The sequence below is a fragment of the Hordeum vulgare genome, chromosome 6H (assembly GCF_904849725.1).
Source record: "Hordeum vulgare subsp. vulgare chromosome 6H, MorexV3_pseudomolecules_assembly, whole genome shotgun sequence".
NCBI classification, from domain to species: Eukaryota; Viridiplantae; Streptophyta; class Magnoliopsida; order Poales; family Poaceae; genus Hordeum; species Hordeum vulgare.
The window spans coordinates 527,602,074-527,628,529 of NC_058523.1; the positions used below are offsets into that span (position 1 = coordinate 527,602,074).

Sequence of the window (26,456 nt, forward strand, 5' to 3'; positions counted from 1 at the left end):
ACTCCATCCCACCCCAGCATGGAGCCCAGCACGAGTCCGCCACCGCGTCAGCCGACTCGACCCCGCCAACCCGCCACCGGGAGGCCATTTCATTTTTGATGAATAACTATAGTCTAAAGCGGAATAAGCCAAGGAAGAAACGCACCCCTCCCCCCCCCCAAAGTTGGCTTACGAGAAGACCGCGGACGAAATACACGAGACAATGGATGCTGAGTTGCGAGCCCATTTTGCCAAGAGAAAGCCCCCGCCAGAGGAGATAATACCTCTCGAAACCGTCAAGCGCGTTCTGGCCAATCTTTCGGACCCGTCGCGTGCGAAGAGAACTAAATCATACTATGACTGATCTGTTATCAAGTCACATTAAAAAGGGCAAACGAGGGGGAAGATCCTTACTAAAAGAAGCAGGAAAACCATTCTCCAGCTCGGAGAACAGTCGGTGCAATCGATCTCGCCACTCAAGGTGGGTACCGATGATCAAGTCAATCCCGATGTTGCTAAAGAGATGGCTACAGAGGCCGGTCTCACTGTTGCACAACTCCTAGGCAACGGGGACATTCCCACGATGGAAGGGGATAACCAACTAGTATGGACATTTCAACACAAGAAACCTCTCGTCGGGCCTGAGGTTGTCAAGCAGCTATCAACGCAAATGTACAGACTCCATACCTGGTACATGAAGGAAGCAGAACTCGGGCATACGTCCCTCATGGTGAAATTCAAGGAAGAGCATTTCTTCAATGCAAAAGATTTTTGGATTGACAATCCAAAATTATGGCAGTTATACAATCAAGACGCACTCGACAAATCTATCGCCAGTTGCTATTGTCTGTAAGTGATTTCTTTCTGTAATTCAAGTCCCTAGCTCTTGGCTCGTTCATTTGCCTCTAATTATCCTCATTATATTCTTTCGTGTGTGGTGTTATGCGGAATGAAGATGTTTGAAATGAAAAAAGATGGAGCATATGACATTGGCTTCATTGACCCAAATTGCATTTATGAGAAGGCGGTAATAGAATTCCCAAAAGATACAGAGGAGAACTAGTTCAGGTTATTGGAGATACTAAGTCACAATGAAAAAATATTATTTCCTTACAACTTCAGATGAGCGTTACTGTCTTGTATTATAAATTCTATTTTGCTTACCCGATCGATGTTAAGTTTACGTATAGTGCTTGATGAGTTGCATGCATGCCCGCTTATACAACGCAGATTCCACTCGATCCTGCTAGTCATTACGGTTGACGAGGGAACCGTTCACGTACTGGACTCACTAAGAAAAGACGAGGACGAGTACATGTCCCTCAAGTTCATTCTCGACTGGTAATTCCAATCATTATCACACTATGTCGGCCTCATTAATTCATTTCCTGATATCAATTAATCAATGACTCATTTTATTCTTTTTCTTTGCCAGGCAGGGTTTGGAGTCGGTTCATCAAGAATGTTCACGGTGAATGGAAACCAAAGCTGCGATGGACAACGTCCACGGTAATTAAGTAGTACTAGCTACGTCTGTGCATCTCCTTTGTTCTAGTTCAGTACCATTATAATGCTTGATTATTATCTGACTGAATTTTATTCTCGTAAAGCATTGCATGCGGCAGCAACCGGGGAATAATTTATGTGCATACTATGTTTGCGAGAACATTCACTTTATAATCGAACGACGGATAAAAATCGAGGAAATCTTGAGGTACGTAAAAAGTATTCACAATTTTTATATCATGGTCTAATATATATACGCATGTATAAAATATTTATATTGGTCTCCTTCTTTAAAAGAGATTGGAGAAGCGGGAGAAACTCCTCCGAACGGAACGCATACGAGCACTTCAAGAGGAAATTTCCGGATTTTTGCTCGAGCAGGTCATAGATCCCAAAGGAGAATACCACTTCACCAATTAATGCATGCATGTAATTGATCCGCAGGTTGTATGAGAAATTGTATATACGGAATTGTATATATAGATATATGTTATATAATATGAGCATGCATTTGGTCCCTCTCAAAATTCTATGATATATGATTGGTCCTACGAGAAATCCTATTATATATGCATAACGTTTCCGGTATGTACTAGCGTAAGATATATTCTAAATGAAAAAAATTAAATGGAAAACGGAAATGAAAAGTAAAAAATAAACAAAACCCCAAAACCCTAAAACCCAAAATCACCAAAGCGTGTAGTTCCGGTTGGTGTTATCAACCGGGACTAAAGATTCGGCCACATGCTGCGAGCCACGTGGAAATGTATTAGTCCCGGTTCGTAGCAAACCGGAACTAAATGGGGAGGGGGGGGGAGGGGGTCTTTTGTCTCAAGTTAATAGTCCCGGCAACCGAAACTATAGCCCCGTTTTCTACTAGTGGAGGAGGGCGAGATAAAAAATCTACTTCCTCCATTACTAAATGTAAGACTTTTTAAATATTTTTATTATAAACTACGTCCAGATGTATATAAACATATTTTAAAGTATATATTTACTCATTTTACTCTTTGTAATAAAATCTTTAAAATGTTTTATATTTAGAAACGAAGAGAGTACTAGCAGTAAATATCTAAAAACATTGTAGGCGAGCGAGATGCATGCATGCATGCATCGTGCTTAATGATTTTCAAATAATGGAGCAATTCATTTCAAAGGGACAAAGAGAGGCGACCCCAGATTCTAGTGCTGGTCGGCAAAGTATCGTAATACTGTTGATGTGACAGCCTGCCTTGGCGTGCAGACTGGGGCTGCACCAACAAATACTAGTAATAGTAATCATTAATCTTCTTTTTTGCGAATATACTAAACATTAATCAGTACGTAGCAGTAAGCACTAGTTGCGAGTACAGGAAAAGTCTCCGCATCAGCTATAGATATACAGGGATAGTTGCTAGTAATGTGTGCCAACTTGATAAGCATGACATAAATCAAATACGGTAAGTGGAGTACGGCTGACGAGCTCAGTGCAGAAAACAAACGCATCTACTACTATTTCCTATCTCTATCTCCCACACGTTTAAGCTAATATAATCTCTCCCTCTCTCTCTCTTTCTCTCTCTCCCATGTCGACCTTCACCTTCCCTTGTGTAGTTGCGTGCGTGTGTGCATACACACACCCACACACACACTGAGACCTCGATGGTTACAGAAACCCCAATAGCTCCCATAATCAAGTAGAAGTAGTAGTAGAAGATCGACCTAATCTGCAACTCATGGGAGGCGCAAGATGGTGCCTTGGTGCTGAACTCTGGACGCCCAAGGTCAAGGTACACTCCTCGGCCTCCTGTTCGTCGCAGCACCGGCTACTCCGACAAGACACGCCGTCCGCCGGTGCCCCTCCAGCCGAGGCGGCGGCCGTCCAAGTAGAAGTAGTCAAAGAGCAAGACGAAGGGGAAGAGCACAGGAGCCAGCAGAGGGAGGTGTTCACCATCTGGATGAAGTCGCTGGTGCTCAACGGGAGCGGCTGCACGGTCTTCGACTCCCGCGGGCGCATCGTGTACCGCGTGGACAACTACGGCTCCCACCGGTCCGTGGACGTGTGCCTCATGGACATCACGGGGAGCGTGGTGCTCCAGGTCCTCAAGAAGTTCAGGAGGTGGGAGGGGTACAGGTGCGGCGGGTGGGAGGCCGAGCCGCCCGAGCGCGCCCGCGCCGCCGACACGCCGCGGCGGCGGCCGTGGTTCACGGTGGTGAGCAACAAGTGGGGCAGCGGCCCGCGCTGCGAGTTCAGGAGCGACGGCCACGCGGTGCGCTACAAGATGGACGGAGGCAGGCGGCGGCAGCAGGCGGCGCGCGCCTCCTGGATCGTGGACGACGCCACCGGGCTGGCCGTGGCGGAGGTGAAGAGGAAGCTGACGGCGACGGGGGTTTCCCTCGGCGAGGACGTGCTCACGCTGGTGGTCGAGCCCAACGTGGACCACTCGCTCATCATGGGGCTCCTTGTCGTGCATGGCCTCATAAACCACTCCATGTGAGCATTCGATCGCATCGTACGAGCTAGCAGGGACAGGGTGTGATTTTCTTGTGAGATGCATGCATGCTCAGATTCATCCTGCTGCTGCAGAGTGTAATTTCTTTTTCTTGCATTGTTGTTGTTTCTTTCTTCTTTCTTTGGAAACCTTGTGGCGTGATTTGCTTAGGCGTGATCGATTTAAGGTTAGAAAGAATAAGTTTATGTTCCATCGATCATGTCCCGTACGGCCGTACGTATGGAAGGGAGGAAGGAAGGAGAAGGAGGCCACCGTTCCATCCACGGAGGCAGGCGGTTAGGCCTGGGGGCTACGCGAGGAAGAAGACGCTGGAGATTGTAGATGAACAGTTCCTTGATCTATTTTCAACTGTTGGTTGCTAATCTGCGTGAAACTCACCGAAATGGTTGTCTTCTTCTTTTGGGCCGAAAATGCACCTGACCTGGCATGAGAGGAAGACTTGCGAGCTGCTTCATGCAGCCAGCAGCCATGGCAGAATCGTGTTGGCGAAAAAAAAGGGGCAAAAAAGCCGTTACAAACACGCCCATAAGACTACCATCGTCGAACATGACAGCATACGACTTGGTTACCAATGAGAAGAGAGCATTGGCCACGGTTCTCCACAAGTGTCGTCGTCATTGCTCATCGTCTTGTATCCAGCTACTTCAACTTTACAATAGACATTTATAGAAATGAGTGTATGTACGTGTTTGTAAGCGTCGACATCTGCATTATTGTGTTTTAATTTCAAGAAAAAAAATAGGAGAAACACAACGTCGTATTCTTCGGTCCATGATTATATGAGACGTGCAGATCCATCCACTTGAATGATCTCATCCACTTGATCATCTACATAAATGTCAGCATGTCCGGAAAAAAAAATCTCATTTTTAAGATTTTTTTTCTTTTGCAAAGACTCGGAAAATCAGTGGACAGAGAAAAGATACTGCACGTGTCCCCCGGTGTATGAAAATATTTTACAAAAGATGATAGTAACACACAATGAATCATCATAAAAGTTATGCAAGCCGATTTGGATGAAACGGCCAAACTTAAATGTATGGTTTTCTTTTGACAAACTGAAGAAATGAAAATTTATTTCATGCCCACAATCCAAAGTGAATTATCAAAACAAAATGAATCCTACATAAACTGAAAGTCCAAGAATATACACTAAGAATTGTTTACTGGCGCTAGAAAGAAAATGGAAGAACTCTCTTGGATTAAAGTTTTCAAGGAAAGCTCCGAGTTGAAGATCCACCATTAGAAATCAGAAATTTTCAAAAGAAAAAAATAAAAAAAAATCCGCTAGCACCTGCAGAGTTCTGGTTCATACAATTCTCCTGGTAGCGTGATTACACACGCAGGCAGGGTCGAAAGGAAACAAGCACCTCCAATAATGGCAGATATTGAATCGTCAAAAACGATTACGACACCAAGTATGGAAATGCACTAGTCCTACATTACTCTTGACCCAGTAGCGTGATCCTGCACGCAGGCACCAGTACGCGCAAAATAAAACAATCACCTCCAGTACTGACAAAAAGGAAAAAATCTGGCCAGGGCAAGGCTCAAAACATCAAAGATGATCATGAGACCAAGTTGTAAATTATTCTGGTTATAATAAGATAAAATGAATATTTCCTTAACTGACAACAATAATAAGTTAATTGACCTGACCTGATGCTCATTCATACTGTACACTTGATCAGGCTCTACAACTCGCGATCCAAACCAAGGTTTTAAATTGCCGGCTATTGGATTTAACGCGTGACTTTTCCATTGAGCTATTTGGGGCTATAGCTGGGCTATTTAAGGCTATAGCGAGCTATAGCGGTAAGATTATGAAGGAAAGCAAAATAGCTGGACACTGCAGAAAGAGCAATACTGATAATAGCCGGCAATTTAAAACCCTGATCCAAACCAAGATTCTCAATAATAACAGGCCGAAAACGACTGACAGCCTGACCCGAGCCAAGCATGATGGAGCTACAAATAAAAATCTATCTCATTTGGATGGTGATGTGCCTGGAGCAGGCCATGTCAGCTGTGCTGTTGTTGAGCTACCACAAGCATCAAGGCATCAACCAGATTTGCATCCCTCCGTTGCTGTTGCTCTCAGTATGACGGTCCCTTATTTTCATCTGATGAATACTAGCAGCAGATGCCTACACTTCTTTGTACTGTAGCCCCCCTCCAATAGCAGCCATTGCTCATGTATGTACATGCTTTCAACATCGCTACATAAAGTAGCTTAGCATTGTCTTTTTCCTCAACCCACCTTCTCCATACAGATCATTCCATTGAACAAGCTCATTCATATTCGTTGAATCGGAAGATACACTTGCACAAACCTACAAGCAAGTGACATACAAGGTCAGGAGATTCGTGTATCAGGCAACGTAATTTCTTGCTATCAGGGTTCAAAAATCCCAGCCACACCACTTCTACAGGGATTATCTTCATTACATGTTGTTCCGGTTAGAAACTAAATATGGATCAGTTTATGTGTTCGTACATACTCCTCCGTTCATAAATATAAGTATTCTAAGAGATTACACTATAAACTACATACAGATTTATATATACATATTTTATAGTATAGATTCACTCATTTTGCTCCGTATATAGTACGAATTGAAATCTTTACAAAAATCAAACAGGACAACAACACACACAGGCAACCGAGAGAGAGAGGAGGACTCCTTGTATCGCTCCCTCGAGGGCGATCACGGAGCCAACCCCAGCGCCCCGGCCGCCGCCCTTCCCCCCATCTCATCCACCTCGTCGTCCCTAGAGACGTGCGCCGGCTAAGCCCGGGTGCCGCCGGTGATGGGGACGACGGGGATCTAGCCTGCAGCCCTACGGTCTGGAGGGACCGGCGGCGCGAGATCACCCTTTCGTCTTCGTCTTTCCCGGCGGTTTGGCGCTGCTCCGGCGACTTTGTGGGGAGGACGGATCAGGAGGGATGTGGCCATAGTTGACTAGTCGACAACGCCACCGGTCAGATCTGGTATGGCAGGTGCCGCTGGCGGAGTCCAATGAAAAACTGCTTTGAGTCTAGTTATATATCAGAGAGTGAGATTTTTTTTTTCCTCTTCTATGCTCTGATGAGGAATCTTGACGTAATAATTTTAATTCTACTCATCTTCTCACTCAAAAAATATTTATGATCACACAGATATTTTTGAAATCTATATGATGTCGATGTGACGGAGTTCTGACTTGGTGCCTCCTACTGTGTTGATTTTATTCTAGGGAGTTGAGCTCCAGGGGATTCTTGAGCACATCGTTATCATTCAGATTTCTTTGTATCTTGGGACGGAAGATGTTCGAAATTGCTTCAATACTAGTAGTGGCGAGATAAGCTCGGCATCCCCAGTACTGGTGCAGAGAGTTCGGGGGTACCGCCATACTTAGTATCATTGTGATTACGAGGGTCTGAGATAGATGAGTTTCCGATATCTCTGGTTATGTGTTGACGGATGTGATACACTAGACGGGTAGTGTTATTGATAGGAGTTGAGTGATGGATTTTACTCCTTCTATCCGTGGACCCAATTGCATGACAAAAAAAAAATCAGAAGTTTTTAGGTGAGAATTCAAGTAGTTACTTGTAGGATAATCTTCCAAAAAATGCATGATGTGAGGTTGGGGTTCGACATCTAGTAGATTCGTTTGTTCACGGTCGTCTTACAGCGGTTCTCGTTGTGTCTTAAAGAGTCCTAGTAACTTGCTACGACTCGGGGACGCTTCGTATGTCGTGTGCACTGTCTTGTACATGGTGGCTACTCTAGGATAGAGACCGTGCGATCCTATCCACGAAAATATCGAGTGAAATCTCTGTCATAAATTTGTTCCAACTTGTGTCGTAAGCCTCATCATTTGTTTTTGTTGGGTATGGTAATTCGAGTTGCTTCGATGTCAAGTGGTGAATTCATATCTTTCCGTGAGGTGTTCTCATATTTTATGGGAATGCAAATTCTTTTGCTCATTCAAGTTGTCATATCAATTCTTTTCAACCAGAATCATCATGTCAATTATTTTCATCCGGTGTGCTTCTCTTCAAGTCAATTCAATCCTCTCCATTTTTGCAAGATCATTCTCTCATTTCTTTCCGGATTTCATTTCATCTGTCCCAAGTTGTCTTTGTTTTTCCCCGCCCTCCCGCCCTTTTCTGCAATGATTAGATTATCATCCTAGTGCCTTCCTTTTCAGTGTTTCTTCCGCTATCTTATCTTCTGTGTTGTTTCCGGTGATTCTTGGTGAAGATTCTCGGGAGTTTTTAGTTCATTTTTTTCATTCTTGTTCTCTTTTTCGGTGAATTCAATTCAAGATCACTGTGTTCATCATATCTTTTTCATCCTTTAAATTCTTTCCCATGTTGAAAATTCTTATTCAAGTATTTCTTGTTGTCATCTCTCTCTATTCGATCCGGTGTGTTGAAGATTCTCAGAAGTTCCTTGTTTTCAATCCTTTCAATTATTTCGAGGTTCTCTCCTCATCAAGTTTTCTTTATACTGGTGCAATATCTCTCTTCCTAAGCAATTATTTCAACGGTGTTTTCTTTGAGTGGGCCCATAACCCACAGGATTTTCCCATGATCTTACCTGACTCTTCTAATCTTTTCCGGAGATCTCTTAATCTTTTCAAGTGTAACGTAAGAATGATTTCATCAGTGATATTCCTTCTCCAAGATTGCTTCAAAATTAATTCACGTCTTTGGCTCAACCTTTCATTCTTCGTTATTCCAGAGTGTCTCGCTATTCTTGGTGGTGTTCTCCTCATCATTTTCAGCTTGGAAGACCGAAGGAGTGTTTCTCTCAAATCTTGGTCCATTTTCCTGAAGATTCATCATTTCAGCTTTGTGTTATCATCTTGAATTGTTTCCAATCATGAGTAATCCCTTTCTTGCTATCCGGTGCATTTCGGATTTGTTTTCAATCTCGATCCTCAGAAGGCCATCATTTCAGAAAATTTCTTCGTTCTTAGCTTTCAACTTTCATTCTCAAATTCTTCTCAATTGTTGTCTCTTTGTTCGTCTCTCAATTATTCCGGTGCCTTGTTTAAGTTTTCTGTTAGGCGGCTCAAGATCTCTTCATTCTCAAGGTGTTCTTCAAGATTCTTGTGGGAGAACTTCAAGTATTCTTTCTTGCATTTCAAAGTGCAATTCTTCCTCCTTTATCCTTTGAGGTGGTGTTAATAGCATTCTTGTTGTTAGTGGAGGAGTCTCTAAGCGAAGTTGTTTCAAGAATGAAATATGTAATCCCACCAAATCCTTTGCTCATGAAATATTTTTAACCCATGGTTTTTTTCATGGAGTTATCTGGATTTAGATATCACCTAAAACTTTTCCTAAGGATTGTTGCTATTATGGTGATTATCATTGATCCAAGTCCTCTATGTATCCTCTTGGTGATAGAAGCTTGCCTCTCTTGTTACTCCCAAGTAATCAATTGTTTTCCAATTGTGGTTGGTTGTCTCCTCATTTTGAGATGGTTTCGTAAGCCCACTACAAGCTTGTTCATTTCGTTGTTGGTTTTCCAATAACTCCGCTCAATCCTTATTGCAAGGCTACTTGTAAAATTCAATTGTGATAGTAGTTATCATTCTCTTCTTCATTCTTTCTTTCCAATGATCTAGTTTCGATTCTATTGTTCCGGAGTTGTTGTTTCGATTCTTTTATCTATTTTGTCAAGATTGTGTTCTTTCCTTTCTTATTCATTTAACAGGAGTGTTGTGTCTTCTTTCGTGTTTTCCCTTGCTTATCAATTAGTTGGTTTATTGTGAATCTTGTCAAGATCTTTCCATCTTATCAAATTTTGCCCTCATTCCTACCGAAGTGCTGCAAAAAATTTGTGTGAATTCTTGCTTGTTTCACATATCATTCTTCATCTCTTTGCAACCTTCATGGATCTTGGTTTCACTCGTTTGTCAAAGAAGCGACTAAATTTTACCTCTTGCTATTTCTCGTTCTCTTCCCCCTTTCATTCTTAGATCTCGGGGCAAGATCTCTTGTTAGTGTAGGAGACTTGTGACAGCCCGAGACCGACGCTCCAAAAGATTCCCCTTTTGCTTCGTTGTCGTCGTGTGATTTAATTGTTTGTCGCACTCATCATCGCATCATCCGCATTGCATCGGCACTCCGTTGTCGTCTGTTTTCAACATCCGTTATTAGTTGTTGGTTCTCTCCGTTTTTGTCGTTGACCGTTTTAAGACCAACCACACAGGCACGCGCCCGCGGCATCGATAATATCTTGTTTTTAAAAGTGCATACAAAATATTCTCGGATTGGGTTGAAACTTGGCGTACGGTCTTATTTTAGTGTAGGTAGGCCGCCTGCCAAATTTCGTCGCAATAGGAGTCCGTTTGATATCCGAACAGTCGACCGTAGCGGCACCGTCATCGGTGTATCGTCACACGTTTTTCGGTGCTTAAAATTCTCGTTGCCGGGCCGCAACTTCCCTCTCTTCCCCACATAGACTATTCTACACAGCCACAAAGCCCACCTAACCATCCCCACGTACGGAGCCGTCCGATCAAGATCGTACGGTTCAAAAACGGGTTAAATTAGCTAACCCTAGCTACCCCTGCTATATATAGCCACCCCCCATGTCTCGGGATCCGCGCCCCTTAACCCTAATAGCCAACACCCAGCCCCCCTCTCTCTCCTCTCAGCCGCCGGCCCATCGGACCGAGATCCGTCCCACCCAGGCCGATCCGGGCCGAGCACAGCTCCAGCTCGCCCTCCTCCTCTCGGGCAGGAGCAGCAGCCATGCTGCTCTTCTCCGCGTCGAGCACAACCGTCGGCAGCTCCCCGCGCCATCGCGTCAGCCGGCCACCGGAGCTGCAGCAGACCCGTCCCCAGCTCACCGACCAGGACGCCGCCCTACGCCGCCCCTCTCCTTCCTTCTCTTCCTCCTCTCTCTCTTTTCTACAAGAGGAGCCCGCAGCTGCAGAAGCCCCGCCGCCATGGCTCGCCGCCGGCCACGAGAGCCCGAGCCCGCTAGATCTGGTCGGGTTCGAGACCCTCCCTCGGTGCCGGTCTGCTATACCTCGCCTGATCACACCCGTCGGCCTCCTGCGACGGTTGTGTGGGACGAGGCCGAGCATCCGCTCGCCATCCATGTTCGCCCTCCTGTCGCCCGCGTGGGCCGAGGCCCAGCCTCGCGCCAGGCCTGCTTCGCAGCGCCGGCCCAGCAGCGCTCCAGCCGGCTTGCTAGCCCCGATCCATCCCAATCGGCCCGAGGTGAGAACCCCCCTATGCCTACCTTATGTTGCGCAGTGGGCGCTAGATAGTCATGTTGCGCCTGCAGATTCGGCCCGTTAAATTTTTTTAGGTTTTGCGAAGTTAGTATTTTCAGAAAAACGCATATTTTTAAAACGCCTGTAGTTTTTAAACCGTGCATCGGATCGTGACAAATTATATTTGTAAAGTGTTTAGAATTTCGCGTAGAATAATATTTTCCAACTCTTATGCATATGTAAAACTGTTTAGCGTGTTGTTTGCATTGGTTTGCGTGTCGACGTGATAAAAATGGTTTTGTTCGTAGTTAATTAACCGTAGCTCCGTTGGAGATGAGTCATATATATAAATGGCTAGAACGACGAGTAGAATCACTTGAACCACTTTGTTTGCCGTTTAACAAACCTAAAATGAGATTAGGACAAATCTGGATAGATTTAGAAAGTAACGCATGGGGTGGGTTCGGAGATGTTATATATCGTTTCTGGCCTCATTTAAAATGTCTAGATAGGTAGTTTATTTGCGCTTCACCCCTTGCCATGTTTAACAACATTTAATATTGACGTATGCCTAAACTGGAGTGAACTAAATAATTTGTATGTGGAGTTTCGTCAATATGCAACTCGTTGCATATTGAGCTTCACTTAATGTGTAGTGTTTGATTGTTGTGATTGACATGCCGTGCCTTGCATAATTTAAGCGAGCATGCATCATATGTGTTGTGCATCATGTCGTGTGTTTGTCGTGGTGAATATCGTGTGTTGATTCTTGTTTCTGTTTTGCTTTGTCTCGATAGAGTCCGAACCGCTTCGGAGTGTGAGGATCCGTGCGACTATGTCGGTTCGTCTGCTTCACGGAGTTCGTTCTTCTTCCAAGCGGGATCTTAGGCAAGATGATCATTTCCCTAGATACCATTACTATCATTCCATGCTAGTCGTCTCGTTTCTTTCGTTATGTCTCGTTGCCTACCACCTGTTAAATGTTAGCCTCTCAACACTGACATGAAACCTTCAACCTTTCTACAACCTAGCAAACCACTGATTGGCTATGCTACCGCTTGCTCAGTCTTTTGATAGCGTTGCTAGTTGCAGGTGCAGTTGCTTCCATGTGAAAACATGGGTTCCTTGTTATATCACCATATTATTGTTAATTAATTTAATGCACATATATACTTGGTAAAAGGTGGAAGGCTCGGCTTTCTAGCATGTTGTTTTGTTCCACCTTTGTCGTCTTAGTATCGGCTCCCTTTGTTATATTTCATAATTGAGCACTCCTAACACGATCGGGGTTGTTATAGGGACCCCTTGATAGTCCGTCTTAAATTAAAACTGGTCTGGCAAGGCCCAACTTTGGTATTATGTTTGCCTAATTAACTAATGAACCGCATAGGGTTTGATCGCCCTGTGGATAATTAATCAACCCCGGGCCAGTGCTCCGCATGAGTGTTGGTCCAAACTGGCAAACTACAGGGCCACCGCGGGGCAACCCGAGGTTTGGTTTTACTCCTAGTGTGACCCATCCGTCGTGTCCTGAGAACGAGATACGCGGCTCCTATCAGGTTCGTCGACATGTTGGGCGGCCTTGCTGGATTAGTTTTACCTTTGACGAAATATCTTATGCATCGGGATTCCGGTGATGCTTTGGGCTATCTCAAAGTTGAGGTTTTTCACTAAGAAATCCGGGGATTTCTATGCGGCTTGTGGTAATTTGTGATGGACTAGTTAGAGCATCCCTGCAGGGTTAAATCTTTCGAAAAGTCGTGCACGCGATCATGTGGCAACGTGGAAACTTTGTTTAACATCCGGTTCTAGATGACCTGAACTAAAACTTGCCAACTGAGTGCGTAACCGTGATCGTCTCTTTCGTGAGCTCCTTCTCCGATCGAGGACACGATGGGGTTATGCATGACATAAGTAGATGTTCAGGATCATTTATTTGATCATCAGTAGCTCATGGCCGCTATGTGTAGATCTTTCCCCTCTTTTATTCTTGTATTCGTAAGTTAGCCACCTCAAATAAATGCTTAATCGTATGTTACAGCCTCACCACTTAATCATACCTCACCCATTAAGCTTTGTTAGTCTTGATATCTTTGGAAATGAGATTGTTGAGTCCATGTGACTCACATATTACTACAACACCAGTTGCAGGTACGGGTAAAGAGTTACTTTGACGTGAGCGCGCTGATTGTGCTATTTGGAGTTTCTTCTTCTTCGTCGTCGATCTAGGATGGGGTCCGGGCCGGCAGCCTAGGATAGCAAGGATGGACGTCGTTATTTTATCGTTTGTTTTCATCCGTAGACTGACCCTACTCTTCTTCATGGTGACTGGATATGCTGAATTGATGCGATTTTAATGTAGCTTGTGGCGAGTGTAAGCCAACTTCTTATACTCATCTTTTCAGTATATGTACTTGTAACGACGAGATGTGTTTCTATCCCTGTCAAGGTTCTCGCGCCAAAATAAGGATAGGACCGTATCTTAGCCGGACGAAGAACACTTACCGGACTTGTGTGTACAGGATGACACACAACCCATTATACCAAGAGAGACTTGTGACAACATGGAAGGAAAAGATGTGAAGGAGGACCCGGCTGTGACGAGGGTATGCACGTACAGCGCTGAAGATGCAGATATGTGTGACAAGCAGCATGCTCGCCCAGGTACACCGATGCAAACTGCGCCGGCCATGGCAGGCTCGGAATATGAGCAGAGGGCTCACTTGGTCAAGCCGGCTTCACCATCTTCATGTGATCAGGTTCAGGTTCAGACCTAGTTGGAGTTTGTGCATGAGCAGGAGGCTCCTCTGGCTAGACCAACAACGCAATCGCAGGTTTCACCAGCTTCTAAACGTCATGCTGCTGAAACACCACAGCGTAAATGAACCTGCAAGGGGGTTGCACAAGCAGAGATACAGAAGAAGGAGGATGGTACAGGTGGGAGTATGACAGATGGTCAAATCCCAACAGGTATCACCATGAAGGAGATCATCACATTCGGTGGCATTCCAGATCCCAACACTGGTGACAGGCGTGTGAGTCACCGTATTCAGGGATAGGCGGATACCGATGACTTGCAGATTGGCCGTGTTATGGGAGCCGCCAAACTTCGAAATGTCGAAGCAACTACAGGTCATCTACGGAGTTACAACTTGAATCTATATGTGATCCTTACTCATCCATGTGAAGTCCAGAGAGTTTTTGGTTACTGGATACAGTCGGTGAGAGATGGCAGCAAAGGCTATCTACAACCGATATGGATGACAATACACTAATAGATCATCGTAGTCTATTTTTATCTGGACGAATGGGCCATGTAATCTTCCCTTTTTTTCGAGCTCTTAAGCTCTAGCTGGATAATGCACTTGTTTGGAACTTCTTATTTTAATAAATGGCTGCATGCATCATCATGGTGCAGAGGCCGGGGATAATCCTCCTTTTAAGAAAAAAAGAAGTGGGGCACATCAGCCTCCTATTTTGACCAGAATAGGCATCGATAGCGAAGAATGTGTGGGAAATCCGTTGGGCACCACCCATTGCCCAGTCTTCACGGATGCGGGCTCCAAAAAAATTAAGCGGATGAACAGGAGAAGAAAATATGGTTGATGCCTTCTGCAACCTCGCAGATAGGACATTGTCCATCACATGGTCCAGGCCGCTTCAACACTTATCACCAAAGGGCAAAAGACCATGCATAATCTACCAAAGAAAACAAATATCCTCCTCCATGGTCACCATTTGGGGTTTGGCCATGATCTCCCATTACAAGGAGTGATGTATCTTCTCATTGTGTCAATTACATCCCACATGAGCAAAACTGAGGCTAATTTAACAATCAGAACTTAGGATGACATAAGATAATGTCTCCTGCAAACAACCTGACCTCCAGGATTTGATTGTACTGCTCCAACTTCTGGATCATTGGGATAGAGTCAACACCGAATATATCTTGCAGGTATGCCAACCTCGGTTGTGCAGTCTAGAGAATATGAAATACAATATTGCTGGTTGATAAGAAAATAAATACAACTTACCAATCTAGAAAGGATAAACAAAGCAAAGGCACCGATCACTATAGTTTGAAAATGCAGGGCAAGTTCAAACATGCCATTCAGACATCATAATACCTCGTAAATCATAATTTAAACGTACTATCAAGTTGATGCCAACTGAATGAGTAGCATTATTAAAAGGTTACATGTTGTTGGTAACATTGTACATAGACATATAATCGGAAAATAGCAAAAATGTAGTGCCTTATTTCATCACACGGACAGCAAACGAGGAAAGGACACACAGACCATAATTGAACACTAGTGAACCACACCGGAACACAAACGGAAGACGGATAGGTAGGCTTCCCGCATGCCACGACATTCAAACAGTACGGCAACCTAGCGCGAAGTAATATGACTTATAAATCTGACCTGCTTTCCAAAACAAGAAACAAGAAACAGACAACAGAATAAGATATCCATCTATGCATTGTATAGGATAATTTCAATAAATCAATAAGTGATCGATTTGCAGTTACCCATGATCAGCAGCCGGTATCTGATCCTCCGACTTTCGGGGAACATAAAAGGCGTATACATTCGTCAACTCTGCATCTGCTCCACGGGTATTACCATTTGTAAGAAGGATCCTTCTAAGATGGTAATCCCCGATCCCACGGTGGGCCATGAGCAGCCAGGCGAATGTGATTAGCTCCCCGCCTTCACTCAGCTGCGCCGCGTGCATCTCCGCCTTCGACTTGCCAGCAGTGTAGAGGAGTAACCTCACCCACAGGCGTGCTACCTCCTCCAGTGTTTCTTTGGTTGCCTCCAATTCAAAGTCCTCCATGAGCTTTGTGACATGTTTAAGTCGTTCAGGTTCCTGGAAGTGATCCAGGGTAGCTGTGGCGCTGATAGACAGCGGCAGCATGGAAGGGTTGGTGACCAAAAGGTACATCATGTAGTTAGAGAGTTTCCGCCATACCTCCACCAGACCAGAAGGTACATCTGCCCCTGTAGCATTTGCCTCCATGTCCTCGCTAGGGGAAGCAGGTTTTTCTAAGAGTGTCTCCGTGACGTAGTGCATGAAGACGATGCCATAACCAAAGTCTCGAATAATTCCATCTTGCGCATTGCCAAACAGTGGGCTAATGTTTGGCCATTCTTGTCGTGCTTGACCATCGTCAAATTCATGTAGTAGCAGACTAAGCCCTTTTGCTACACATTTCACAATCATTTCATCCACATCCGTGTACTTGGTGTCCAATAGATTGCTTATCCAAAACATTTTCTTCTCGTTAACACTGAGCAAACCCACAAACAGCTTTCTGAAGACGACCATTATTTGCCGATTACATGTACTTCGATGCACGTCGCTGTCAGTCAACCAGCCATGGAAGTTGTACTGCCCAATCAAATTCGGCCACCGTTGTTTCATCCTCGGGTATCCGATGTCAGGGCAAAACACAAACCATGACAACCTGGCAAGTATATCACACTTTTGAACCTTCAACCATGCCCATGTCCATGGCGACGTCATGGAAATAAACATTGAGCAGACTTCCAAGAAAAAGCACCCGACGAATAGTGCATAGGTGATTGCAATGTCAGCTTTGCTATACCTCTGTTTGTCGTCTGGATGGAAGAGCGCAAAAGCAGCAATAACCGAGGCCTGGGAGATGCATCTAAGTATAACTCCACCCCAAGTCCTGAGCACAAGAGCCTTAGTGTAGAGGTCGTCGTATATTATGCCAGGCTGAAACCTCACCGTCTTAATCATTTCGTCGGAATCAACTTCTGTCTTTACCAATTCGTCTGACGATGGATCAATCATGCTGCGCTCCAATAAGACATCAAGGGCGCGTGGCATGGAATTGAGAGCGGCGCCAACAAAGCCAGCGTCGCCGGTGATTCCTTCGGGCAATTGTTTTCTGCTCTGTTGCCCAATTGAGCTCTCCAGACTTTTAAGACGGGCACACTTGAGAGACCATATTCTTTCTCCATACTTGATAATTCCGGCAATAAACGCAAAGATGCCTGAAAGTAAAAGATTGGCACTGTGTCTTCCAATGGACTTCCGGAATACATATAAAGCTAGTGCGATTTGGGTCAGCAGATTCAAGAGATGCCTCAACCACAAGTTGTTATCCTCCATGGCGAAAGCAGTAATGGTGTCCTGCCCACCAAGATGGACGAGGAGAAATGGTGCCCAGAAGAAAGCCAGCTGTTCGGTTCTTCTTAGCCTTTCAATGTTGTTATCCTGATGACGTGACAGGTAGCCGAGTGCATAAACTGCTGCCAGGTCTGCCCCCAAGTAAGCAGCCCAAAGGGAGAGCCGTAGGAGCCTGTTGCCGCTACACCGCCGGAGCCTGCCAGCGAAGAAGAGGAACAACTGCAGTGTGAAGCTAAGGAGCACGAGTAGCTGTATTTCCCACTCATTATATAGTCTGATCAAATGCTCCAGCGCATGTATGCTCGATTTCCTGGTGGATACATTATATGTAAAATAATTCAGTGTGTTTTGTCCAAAAAATAGCAAAAGATCCTTAGCTTTCAAATAGAATTCGTCTCCACTTTAGGCATGTTCAACGAAAAAGTATTCAGTGCCTGGTTTGTGACATCATTTTGCCCCTGGCTAGCTAGGCCCTATATTAGCAGTAAACCATACATACAAAAATGTAGTAGTTTTTCTGGAAGTTCTATCAAAACGAGACGGAATTATATTACAAGGAATCTGTTTTGCATTGAGCCCACTCATGTAGAGTGAATTTGTGGATTGGCTGACGGCTAGAGTGAATGAGAGTGGATTTTTAGCTCCCGGGTGCCTAGGCACCCTCTATGAACAGTAAAATCAAAAGAAATAGAAAACAAAATAAGAAAAATCTGAAACTTTGCAGCATCAAAGATGATGAAATTTTGTATGTGTTTACAAGTTTTCATGCCAAAAAACTATTCGAGGAGCTCTACACACGAAAAATATTTCAATGCTTGAAGTTTTGAGCACTTTTAGCACTGTAATCTGAAACTTGTTTGTACATCTTTCTCTACATGATATTTTGACATGAAAACTTGTAGGAACCTACAAAGTTTGATCATCGTTGATGCTGCAAAGTTTCAGATATTTTTGATTTTTTTTTCTATTTTTTTTTACTGTTCATAGAGGGTGCCTTTTGTTTTCGTGGATTGGCTGACGGCTAGAGTGAATTTGTTGCCGGCAGCGCCAGCTTCGAGCAGAATGCCGGCAGTGACAACCGGGCGAAGGGTCTCTGCAAGATAGACCAGAGCACTGTGGTTCTCCACACAAGCCAAACGATGCCCGCCATCATGGGGACCAAAGCTTCCGAGCCTGAGAGGCTGAGAACCACGCTGACGAGAATGGCGCAGACATCTATGAGCTTCACAGTGCCAAAGCTATGTCTAGAGCGCCCAGCCACGAGCTCAAGCCATTCTAGAGTGCCTAATTAATTCGTGCATATTGCAGGGGGGAATTGGCATATAAGATAACCCAGTTTGCGTATTCGGGTTAAAAAAGAAACAAGGAAATTTGAAAATCCTTATAAGCTCTGTTTTGGGAGCTTATCTTCCTCAAGACATCTTGAGTCTAGAGGAGCTGCAGGGTAGATATATTTTTAAGCTTACATACAAATTGGAAGAAAAGATGGACTATCAAAGATCCTTCTCCAATAGCACCAACAAAGAGGGCTTGAAGAAAGCGATTGTCTAATCTCTACTTGGGCAGAAATCCAATCTAGAAAAACCAAAGTTGAACAAATTTAGAATACATAGGGGGAAAAGGATGGAGATTTGAACTCCAGTTAAGTCAAACAAACCTTCACAAACAAACTTGGAGTTCTATTGCAAGGTTGCTGTCTCTAATTTTCAAACTAGATATATGCACACACTATTACAGATAGGTACTACATAGACAAGAAAGGAAGGTGTCATACCTCAAGCAGATTGTGGCTGTGCTCAACTGCCAGAGAAGCGATGGTGTAGCTGAATACAGGATCAGGCAACAACGTTATCTTGAAGACTCCAAGGGCATGATGTTTATGAAGAACTCCTGTGTTGATCTCGGGTTTGCAGCTGTGTTTAATTACACTGGTCGGTTAAGGACCAGCTCATTGATTAAACGACTCGACCATTAGTTGCAGAAGATAAGTTTGTCAACTCAAATGAAGTATATGGACCAAGTGGCGAGTGATCAAAACTTGATACGAACCCCAAAAAACAATGTGTATGGGGGCGCCCCTCGATGTAAATGATTAACATAAACAATTCATTAGACATGTGACAGCGCCATAGTTACCGCTAACCACATGTGTGTGCAATTGTACATACCGAATTTGTATGTCCTTTGGTTGCAGCTCGCTGCCATGCATCGGGCTCCCAGTGCAAGACTGACCTGGATAGTTCTAAAGAGAGTTGGTCTCGTACGTTTCTGGTTCCACAAAGGAAAAGATCAAATGTGTAAGCCAGTGCCAAAGTGAACACGAACAACTAACAAAACCAAGGAAATGTGCAATAAGAACATTCCCATCATTTCGTGCAGTGAAGGAAGCAAGCGCTCAGTAACACCCTTGTCTACCTGATACGTATATAATTTGACGGGTAATTCTGTGGACATTAAATGGGAGGAAAAAATAGCTCATCACACAGCAAGATCAAAATGGAACTGAACAGATGAGATACCGTGTCGAGATCTTTAACATTAGAAGAAGGGTATGGAAATGACTTGTTGAACTGCTCTGGGTACCAAGTCCTTTAACATGCTATGATTAATCAAGGAAGAAAACTCATGTCTCAAAGATGTGCCATCACTGGACTCACCGAACTGAGCTGTAGAGGAAACAACGACTTAAGAACCATCAAGCAATTTCGGAGAATGTTATTCATTCGCTGCACCTCACAATCAGTAAGAGACTCAAGATTCACATAAAGTGTGGCCCATTTGGAATATTCATGCCCCGGTGGAAATTTTGAAATAAAATTCGACCAATAAAATTTTAACATAGATCAAATCAGAAACACAAAATCAGTAAGAGACTCAAGATTCACATAAAGTGTGGCCCATTTGGAATATCCATGCCCAGGTGGAAATTTTGTCACAAAATTCGACCAATAAAATTTTAACATAGATCAAATCAGAAACACAAAAGTTCTATTTTGGAGGAAATCTGGTAGGTGGACATCTGAATTGCAGACTTTCACAACATGGCACACAGAGCGCACCAATCAGTCCCGAAAGGTGGTGTGTTTTGTTCGTGATTTTCATCACTGTCCATCCAAATTCAAAACAATGCATACAAGAAAATATAGATAGTAAACAACAGAATCAAGAACAAAAACAAGAGCGGACGAGATATCTAAAGAAGTTTGAAGGTATTCGCAAAAATTACACACTTAAGAAAAGAGGATGCAAAAATGACAATCAAAAGCTGTTCAATGTTTAATTTGGCCTTAGAATTGCAGAATGACAGCATGGGCGCACAGCGACCAATCAGTTCCCAAAGATGGTATGATTATTAGGTTTTTCATCACCGGAAAAACATAAACAGAGATATAGATACACAAACATCCAGGTTGCTACAGAATTGTAGATTTGGCAGCATGGCACACGAAGCACACCAATCAGTCTTGAAAGATGTGTGTTTTGTTCGCGTGTTTCATCATTGTCCAACCAAGTAACTAAACAATATGGAGGAAAAACATACTCGCTCCGTCCGAAATTACTTGACGCAAAAGTAAATAAAAAAATATATTAGAACTAAAAAACATTTAGATACATCAATTCCTTGGACAAGTATTTCCGGACAGAGGGAGTAGTAACAAGAGCTTCAAGAACAAAAAGAAAAGGCAGACAATAAACAACGAAAGACAGAAGAGGGAAGACACTAAACAGTGAGCTCCTCATATAGACATCCATGCATGACAAGGGAGGCTCTTTTCTCCCTTTATTACTTTTCTTTCTTTAAACTAACCCTCTCAGTCGATCTCCCTAATCTAGCTATCCTCAGTCAGTGCCTGTGCGGTGCATGCCTCCACACAAATCACAAAGCTACGTAGGCGACAGGCAACCACCTAATCATGAATCATCCCGGGAGCAAAGCACAAGCAACACATATGCGCACAAGGATCAAGCCTGGCAGGGCGAAAGCTCACATGCGGCAACTGCGAATGTTTTGATAAACAAGCCTTAAATTAGTCATCACCCGGGGCATGCATTGAATTAAAACCAAATACAACAAAAGGAAATGTATGTCCAGCATTGCATCAGACATCCAAGGAAGGATCTGAGGTATATGCTCTTGGGCGCAACTGCATATGTTTTAAGAAACGTTCCTTGATTTTATCATCATTTGCAATGCAGCAGCATAACTAACATACTGGAGTATATTTAAAGTGCTGAAACTCATTCAGAAACACAACATCGACCAGGAGAAATAACAAGAACCGGACATCTAAGGCTAACTGCAAATGTTTCAAGAAAACAAACAAAAAAAAGTAGTCATAAAATTACCAAGTCGGCACTGGCATCAGGACAGAACAAAGTAAACAGATCACTTCCGAATATGGTGTGGGACTCAAAGCACTCAAAATGAGCCTAATATTATGGAAATCTGAAAGTTTGGAAATAAGCCCTATAAACCCAAAAAGAGAAGTAGAAGAAAACGAATGATTAACACTCACTCTTCCACGCATAGAGAAAATGGTAGTGCCCAAAAGCTCCAGATGATTTAGAATAATATATTACTTAGACGTGACAACACTGATGTTCCACGAACGTTTACTCGCACGGCATAACCCCGACCACTCAAGACAAAACAATAACCACCACAACCAAGTCTCAGATAACGATAGGACACGACATAATAACTAAGCAGCAGGCTTTGCCTGCCTCTGCAACAGAATCGACTTGTTTAGTCAACCTCCTCAATCTTGGGGCCAGCGCCGCCAGAAGCAGCCGGGGTGTCGTCGTCCATGCCGCCCTCCATGTCGGCACCAGCACCCTGGTACATCTTAGCAATGATGGGGTTGCACAGGGCCTCCAGCTCCTTCATCTTGTCCTCAAACTCGTCCGCCTCAGCAAGCTGGTTCGCGTCCAGCCACTGAATGGCAGCATCGATGGCCTCCTCGATCTTCTTCTTGTCGTCGGCCGGCAGCTTGGAGGCGATCTTCTCATCCTTGATTGTGTTGCGCATGTTGTAAGAGTAGTTCTCCAGGGCGTTCTTGGACTCCACCTTCTTCTTGTGCTCCTCGTCCTCAGATTTGTACTTCTCAGCCTCCTGGACCATCTTCTCAATCTCCTCCTTGCTCAGCCTGCCCTTGTCATTGGTGATGGTGATCTTGTTCTTCTGCCCGGTGGTCTTGTCCTCAGCAGACACGTTCAGGATGCCATTGGCATCAATGTCAAAGCAGACCGTGATCTGGGGAACTCCCCTCGGTGCAGGAGGGATGCCGGACAGCTCGAACTTGCCTAGGAGGTTGTTGTCACGGGTCCTGGTCCTCTCACCCTCGTACACCTGGATGAGCACACCAGGCTGGTTGTCCGAGTAGGTGGAGAAGACCTGCTCCTTCTTGGTGGGGATGGTGGTGTTCCTTGGGATCAAGACCGTCATCACACCCCCGGCTGTCTCCAGACCAAGGGAAAGAGGAGTGACATCCAACAGCAGCAGGTCCTGGACCTTCTCGTTGCCCTCTCCGCTCAAGATGGCAGCCTGGACAGCAGCTCCGTAGGCAACAGCCTCATCAGGGTTGATGCTCTTGCAGAGCTCCTTGCCGTTGAAGAAGTCCTGCAGAAGCTGCTGCACTCTAGGAATCCTAGTGGAACCTCCAACAAGGACAACATCATGCACGGTGCTCTTGTCCATCTTTGCATCCCTCAGACACTTCTCCACAGGCTCCATACACTTCCTGAAGAGATCCATGTTCATCTCCTCAAACCTGGCACGGGTGATGGTGGAGTAGAAGTCTATGCCCTCAAACAGCGAGTCAATCTCGATGGTGGTCTGGGCAGTGGAGGAGAGAGTTCTTTTTGCCCTCTCACAGGATGTCCTCAGCCTCCGAAGAGCTCTTGGGTTGCCACTGATGTCCTTCTTGTTCTTCCTCTTAAACTCCTGGACAAAGTGGTTGACCATCCTGTTGTCAAAGTCCTCACCACCAAGATGAGTGTCACCAGCTGTGGCCTTGACCTCAAAGATACCCTCCTCAATGGTGAGAAGAGACACATCAAAGGTACCACCTCCAAGGTCAAAGATGAGGACATTCTTCTCACCAACACTGGAAGCCTTCTTGTCAAGACCATAAGCAATGGCAGCAGCTGTTGGCTCGTTGATGATACGGAGGACATTGATGCCAGCAATGACACCAGCATCCTTGGTAGCCTGCCTCTGAGAATCATTGAAGTATGCAGGTACAGTGACAACAGCATTCTTCACAGTGGTGCCAAGGAAAGCTTCTGCAATCTCACGCATCTTAATGAGGACCATAGAAGAGATCTCCTCAGCTGCAAACTGCTTCTCCTCACCCTTGTACTGGACATTGATCATGGGTTTGTCACCAGGTCCAGCAACAACCTTGAATGGCCACAGCTTAATATCACTCTGGACAGTAGAATCGGTGAATCTCCGGCCAATGAGACGCTTGGCATCTGCACAAAAGTTAGTGTCAGAAATTGCATAAACACCAAACAAAAAAGTTAACAACAACCATTACATGAATAGCTCAATCTCATACTACTTACTTAAACTGAGGCAAAGCAGACAACAAATGATTAAGGGAGAAAACATGCCACACATATTTAGGCTAAAATAAAAGCAGATGTATTAAGAGGACCCTATCCAATAATAATCCATCATAAGCAAAGTTATGTAAATGGGTATATAGTAACTAGAAGCTCATTACGAGCAGCCAGTGTCGCAAAGTTCCATTCCCCCTCATTTTCTGCCATGTTTTGAGACACAGAATCACAAAAATTGACCAGGTGTCAGATACCAAATGGCATTTAGTAATGGACAATGCATTAAACAAAGCAAAAAAAAAAAAAACTGGCATGCAATAACAGCCGAAAGATGGTGATCTTGTTTATAATAATCACAGTGATTCAGCAAATGGGATTGTTTGCATCACAGATTGCAAGGCAACAAAACAGGTTCATCACTGAATTCAAAAATTGTGATCACATGAAACAAATCAACTATACAAAAAGCAATTGGAGATCAGATGGTAGTGCATGTTGTAAATTGATCATCACAGTGAATGCAGAAATGTGGTATGGTTATGATATCATCACTTCTCCAACCAAGTCATATATGACAAACAAACACCAGACAACAAGGATAATCTGCTATGAACCATCCAACAAGTACCAAAAAAAATGGAAGATTGAGCCGCAGATTGTTCAGATTGAAAACCATGAAAGCTATGCGCACATTTAGCTTGCTGCCCAATTTTGTCACATCTACAATTAAAGGGGCAAAAAAGGAGCAAATCAAAGGAATTCGCCCCAATTCCGCTTCACAAAACTTGGTAGCAAGCTTGTAGGCCCAAAGCCATCCATCATAAATTCAGCAGAGAAGCGCTTGGATATTATTTCATCATCAATCTGCTAGCTCCAAAATAAAATAGGAACGCCAACAGAACCTAATTCAAAAGATGATGCCACACAAATTGGCAGAGAGCAACATGCAGTTTAGAAGAATGATAATCAATGGAGTGTGCACTGCACAGTGAACAACAAGCATATCAACAACTAATTGGGATCTCATAAACAATAGTTGCAATCCACAGTCCCCTAGTAGTACTTCCCAACATAATAATTAATTCAATACTACATTGTGTTAAAATGTACCGCAACTACTATGAACTAAGAGGACGTAAGGCATAACTCGAAACAGCAAGGGACAAAACAGCATGAACAATGTAGATTCATGCTAAACCAATTGCGCTTGGCAAGACAAAGCAATCAAGCTCTATAACAACATTAATAATATAGATCTAACATGTACCAACTGAGTCACATGTCAATGAAGTGTTAAACAACTCATAGTCCAGATCAACTATAAACAAATGGATCCAAGTGGGACCAAACAATTAACAAGATCCAACTGCAGACAGTCATATATACTAATACCGACAGATCTGACACCTCAATACCAACCAGCTGACAGGACAGCAGCCACCTCTAGTAACTAACCGATGCCAGCACAAAAATCTCTACGGCTACGAGCACGGATCTAAGCGGCCAGGACCAATGATATATCAAACACACTAGAACAGATCTGAGCGTGCGAGGAATGCAGAAGCAATGAGGTGGGCGCTCACCGAAGACCGTGTTGATGGGGTTCATCGCCACCTGGTTCTTGGCGGCGTCGCCGATGAGGCGCTCCGAGTCGGTGAAGGCGACGTACGACGGCGTGGTGCGGTTGCCCTGGTCATTGGCGATGATCTCGACCCTGTCGTGCTGCCACACGCCGACGCACGAGTAGGTCGTGCCGAGGTCGATGCCGATGGCCGGCCCGTCGCCCTTCGCCGCCATCTCTCTCGCGCGCTCCGGGGAAGCTCGAAGCTATCTGGCTAGGGTTTTTCTTCCGGTGGAGGGCGGAGCGGCGGCGGGCTGAGGAGCGGGGTGGGGAAGAGGACTAGGGTTTGAAGAGGGGGGAATTTTGGAGGGGGAACCGGGGATTTTATGGTGCGGCGGAAGAGGGCTCGTGAAGCTCTAGAAGGTTCCTGGGCTGCGGGTCGGGATCGTTGAGGCGTCCAGATCTGATCCTGCGGATGATGGCGCACCGGGCGGATGCCCTTTTGGTTTGGGATGTTTATTATTTTCTTACTTAGGCCCTGTTTGGAACCATCCAGATTATATAATCTGGTTTTTATAATTTATTGTATTTTCAAACAGGACAGTTTATATTGTAGATTTTATAAACTAGATGACCAGATTATTATAATCTCATAATCTACTCTATCCCAGCTAAAATGAGATTATGGATTACAAATGACGTGTTATCCTTGTAAACTTTAAGAGAATTACGCAGTGCCACCGCCACTTTCCTATTTTTTCTTGTAAGCAGAGAGCAAACATGTCATTGTACAATTTAAAAGTTGATTTACATTTTATATAATCTGGCCTCCAAACATGCCCACCTGGATTATTTTTATAAACCAGATTATATAATCTATGTTCATAATCCAGATTATCATAATCTATTATGGTTCCAAACAGGGCCTTATTAGGGCAATTCATTAAAGGCGAGTGCTACGG

General features: G+C 44.3%; 3 protein-coding genes and 5 non-coding genes across 8 annotated transcripts; 1 reads left to right on the top strand and 7 right to left on the bottom strand.

Moving 5' to 3' along the window:
* Positions 1-2,949: 2,949 nt before the first annotated feature.
* On the top strand, positions 2,950-4,339 carry LOC123401193 (protein LURP-one-related 11-like). Its single transcript, XM_045094926.1, has one exon. It carries the CDS (start codon positions 3,201-3,203, stop codon positions 3,960-3,962), a length of 762 nt encoding a protein of 253 aa, XP_044950861.1. The 5' UTR covers positions 2,950-3,200; the 3' UTR covers positions 3,963-4,339.
* Positions 4,340-15,731: 11,392 nt separating this feature from the next.
* Positions 15,732-19,575, bottom strand: LOC123405756. The gene is made up of 3 exons (XM_045099325.1): positions 19,535-19,575; positions 19,141-19,279; positions 15,732-17,615 (listed from the first exon to the last, which is right to left on the bottom strand). Exons 1-3 carry the CDS (start codon positions 19,573-19,575, stop codon positions 15,732-15,734), a joined length of 2,064 nt encoding a protein of 687 aa, XP_044955260.1.
* Positions 19,576-20,379: 804 nt separating this feature from the next.
* On the bottom strand, positions 20,380-20,476 carry LOC123406496. Its single transcript, XR_006612186.1, has one exon. It is a non-coding gene; the product is annotated as a small nucleolar RNA SNORD96 family (small nucleolar RNA).
* A 172-nt stretch (positions 20,477-20,648) lies between these two features.
* Positions 20,649-20,740, bottom strand: LOC123406497. Its single transcript, XR_006612187.1, has one exon. It is a non-coding gene; the product is annotated as a small nucleolar RNA SNORD96 family (small nucleolar RNA).
* Positions 20,741-21,926: 1,186 nt separating this feature from the next.
* On the bottom strand, positions 21,927-25,856 carry LOC123402646 (heat shock cognate 70 kDa protein 2). Its single transcript, XM_045096577.1, has 2 exons — positions 25,517-25,856; positions 21,927-23,843 (listed from the first exon to the last, which is right to left on the bottom strand). The coding sequence occupies exons 1-2, from the start codon at positions 25,728-25,730 to the stop codon at positions 22,114-22,116; spliced, it is 1,944 nt and encodes a 647-aa protein (XP_044952512.1). The 5' UTR covers positions 25,731-25,856; the 3' UTR covers positions 21,927-22,113.
* On the bottom strand, positions 24,060-24,199 carry LOC123406658. Its single transcript, XR_006612318.1, has one exon. It is a non-coding gene; the product is annotated as a small nucleolar RNA F1/F2/snoR5a (small nucleolar RNA).
* LOC123406508 lies at positions 24,247-24,330 on the bottom strand. Its single transcript, XR_006612197.1, has one exon. It is a non-coding gene; the product is annotated as a small nucleolar RNA Z196/R39/R59 family (small nucleolar RNA).
* Positions 24,406-24,492, bottom strand: LOC123406507. Its single transcript, XR_006612196.1, has one exon. It is a non-coding gene; the product is annotated as a small nucleolar RNA Z195/SNORD33/SNORD32 family (small nucleolar RNA).
* Positions 25,857-26,456: the final 600 nt, after the last annotated feature.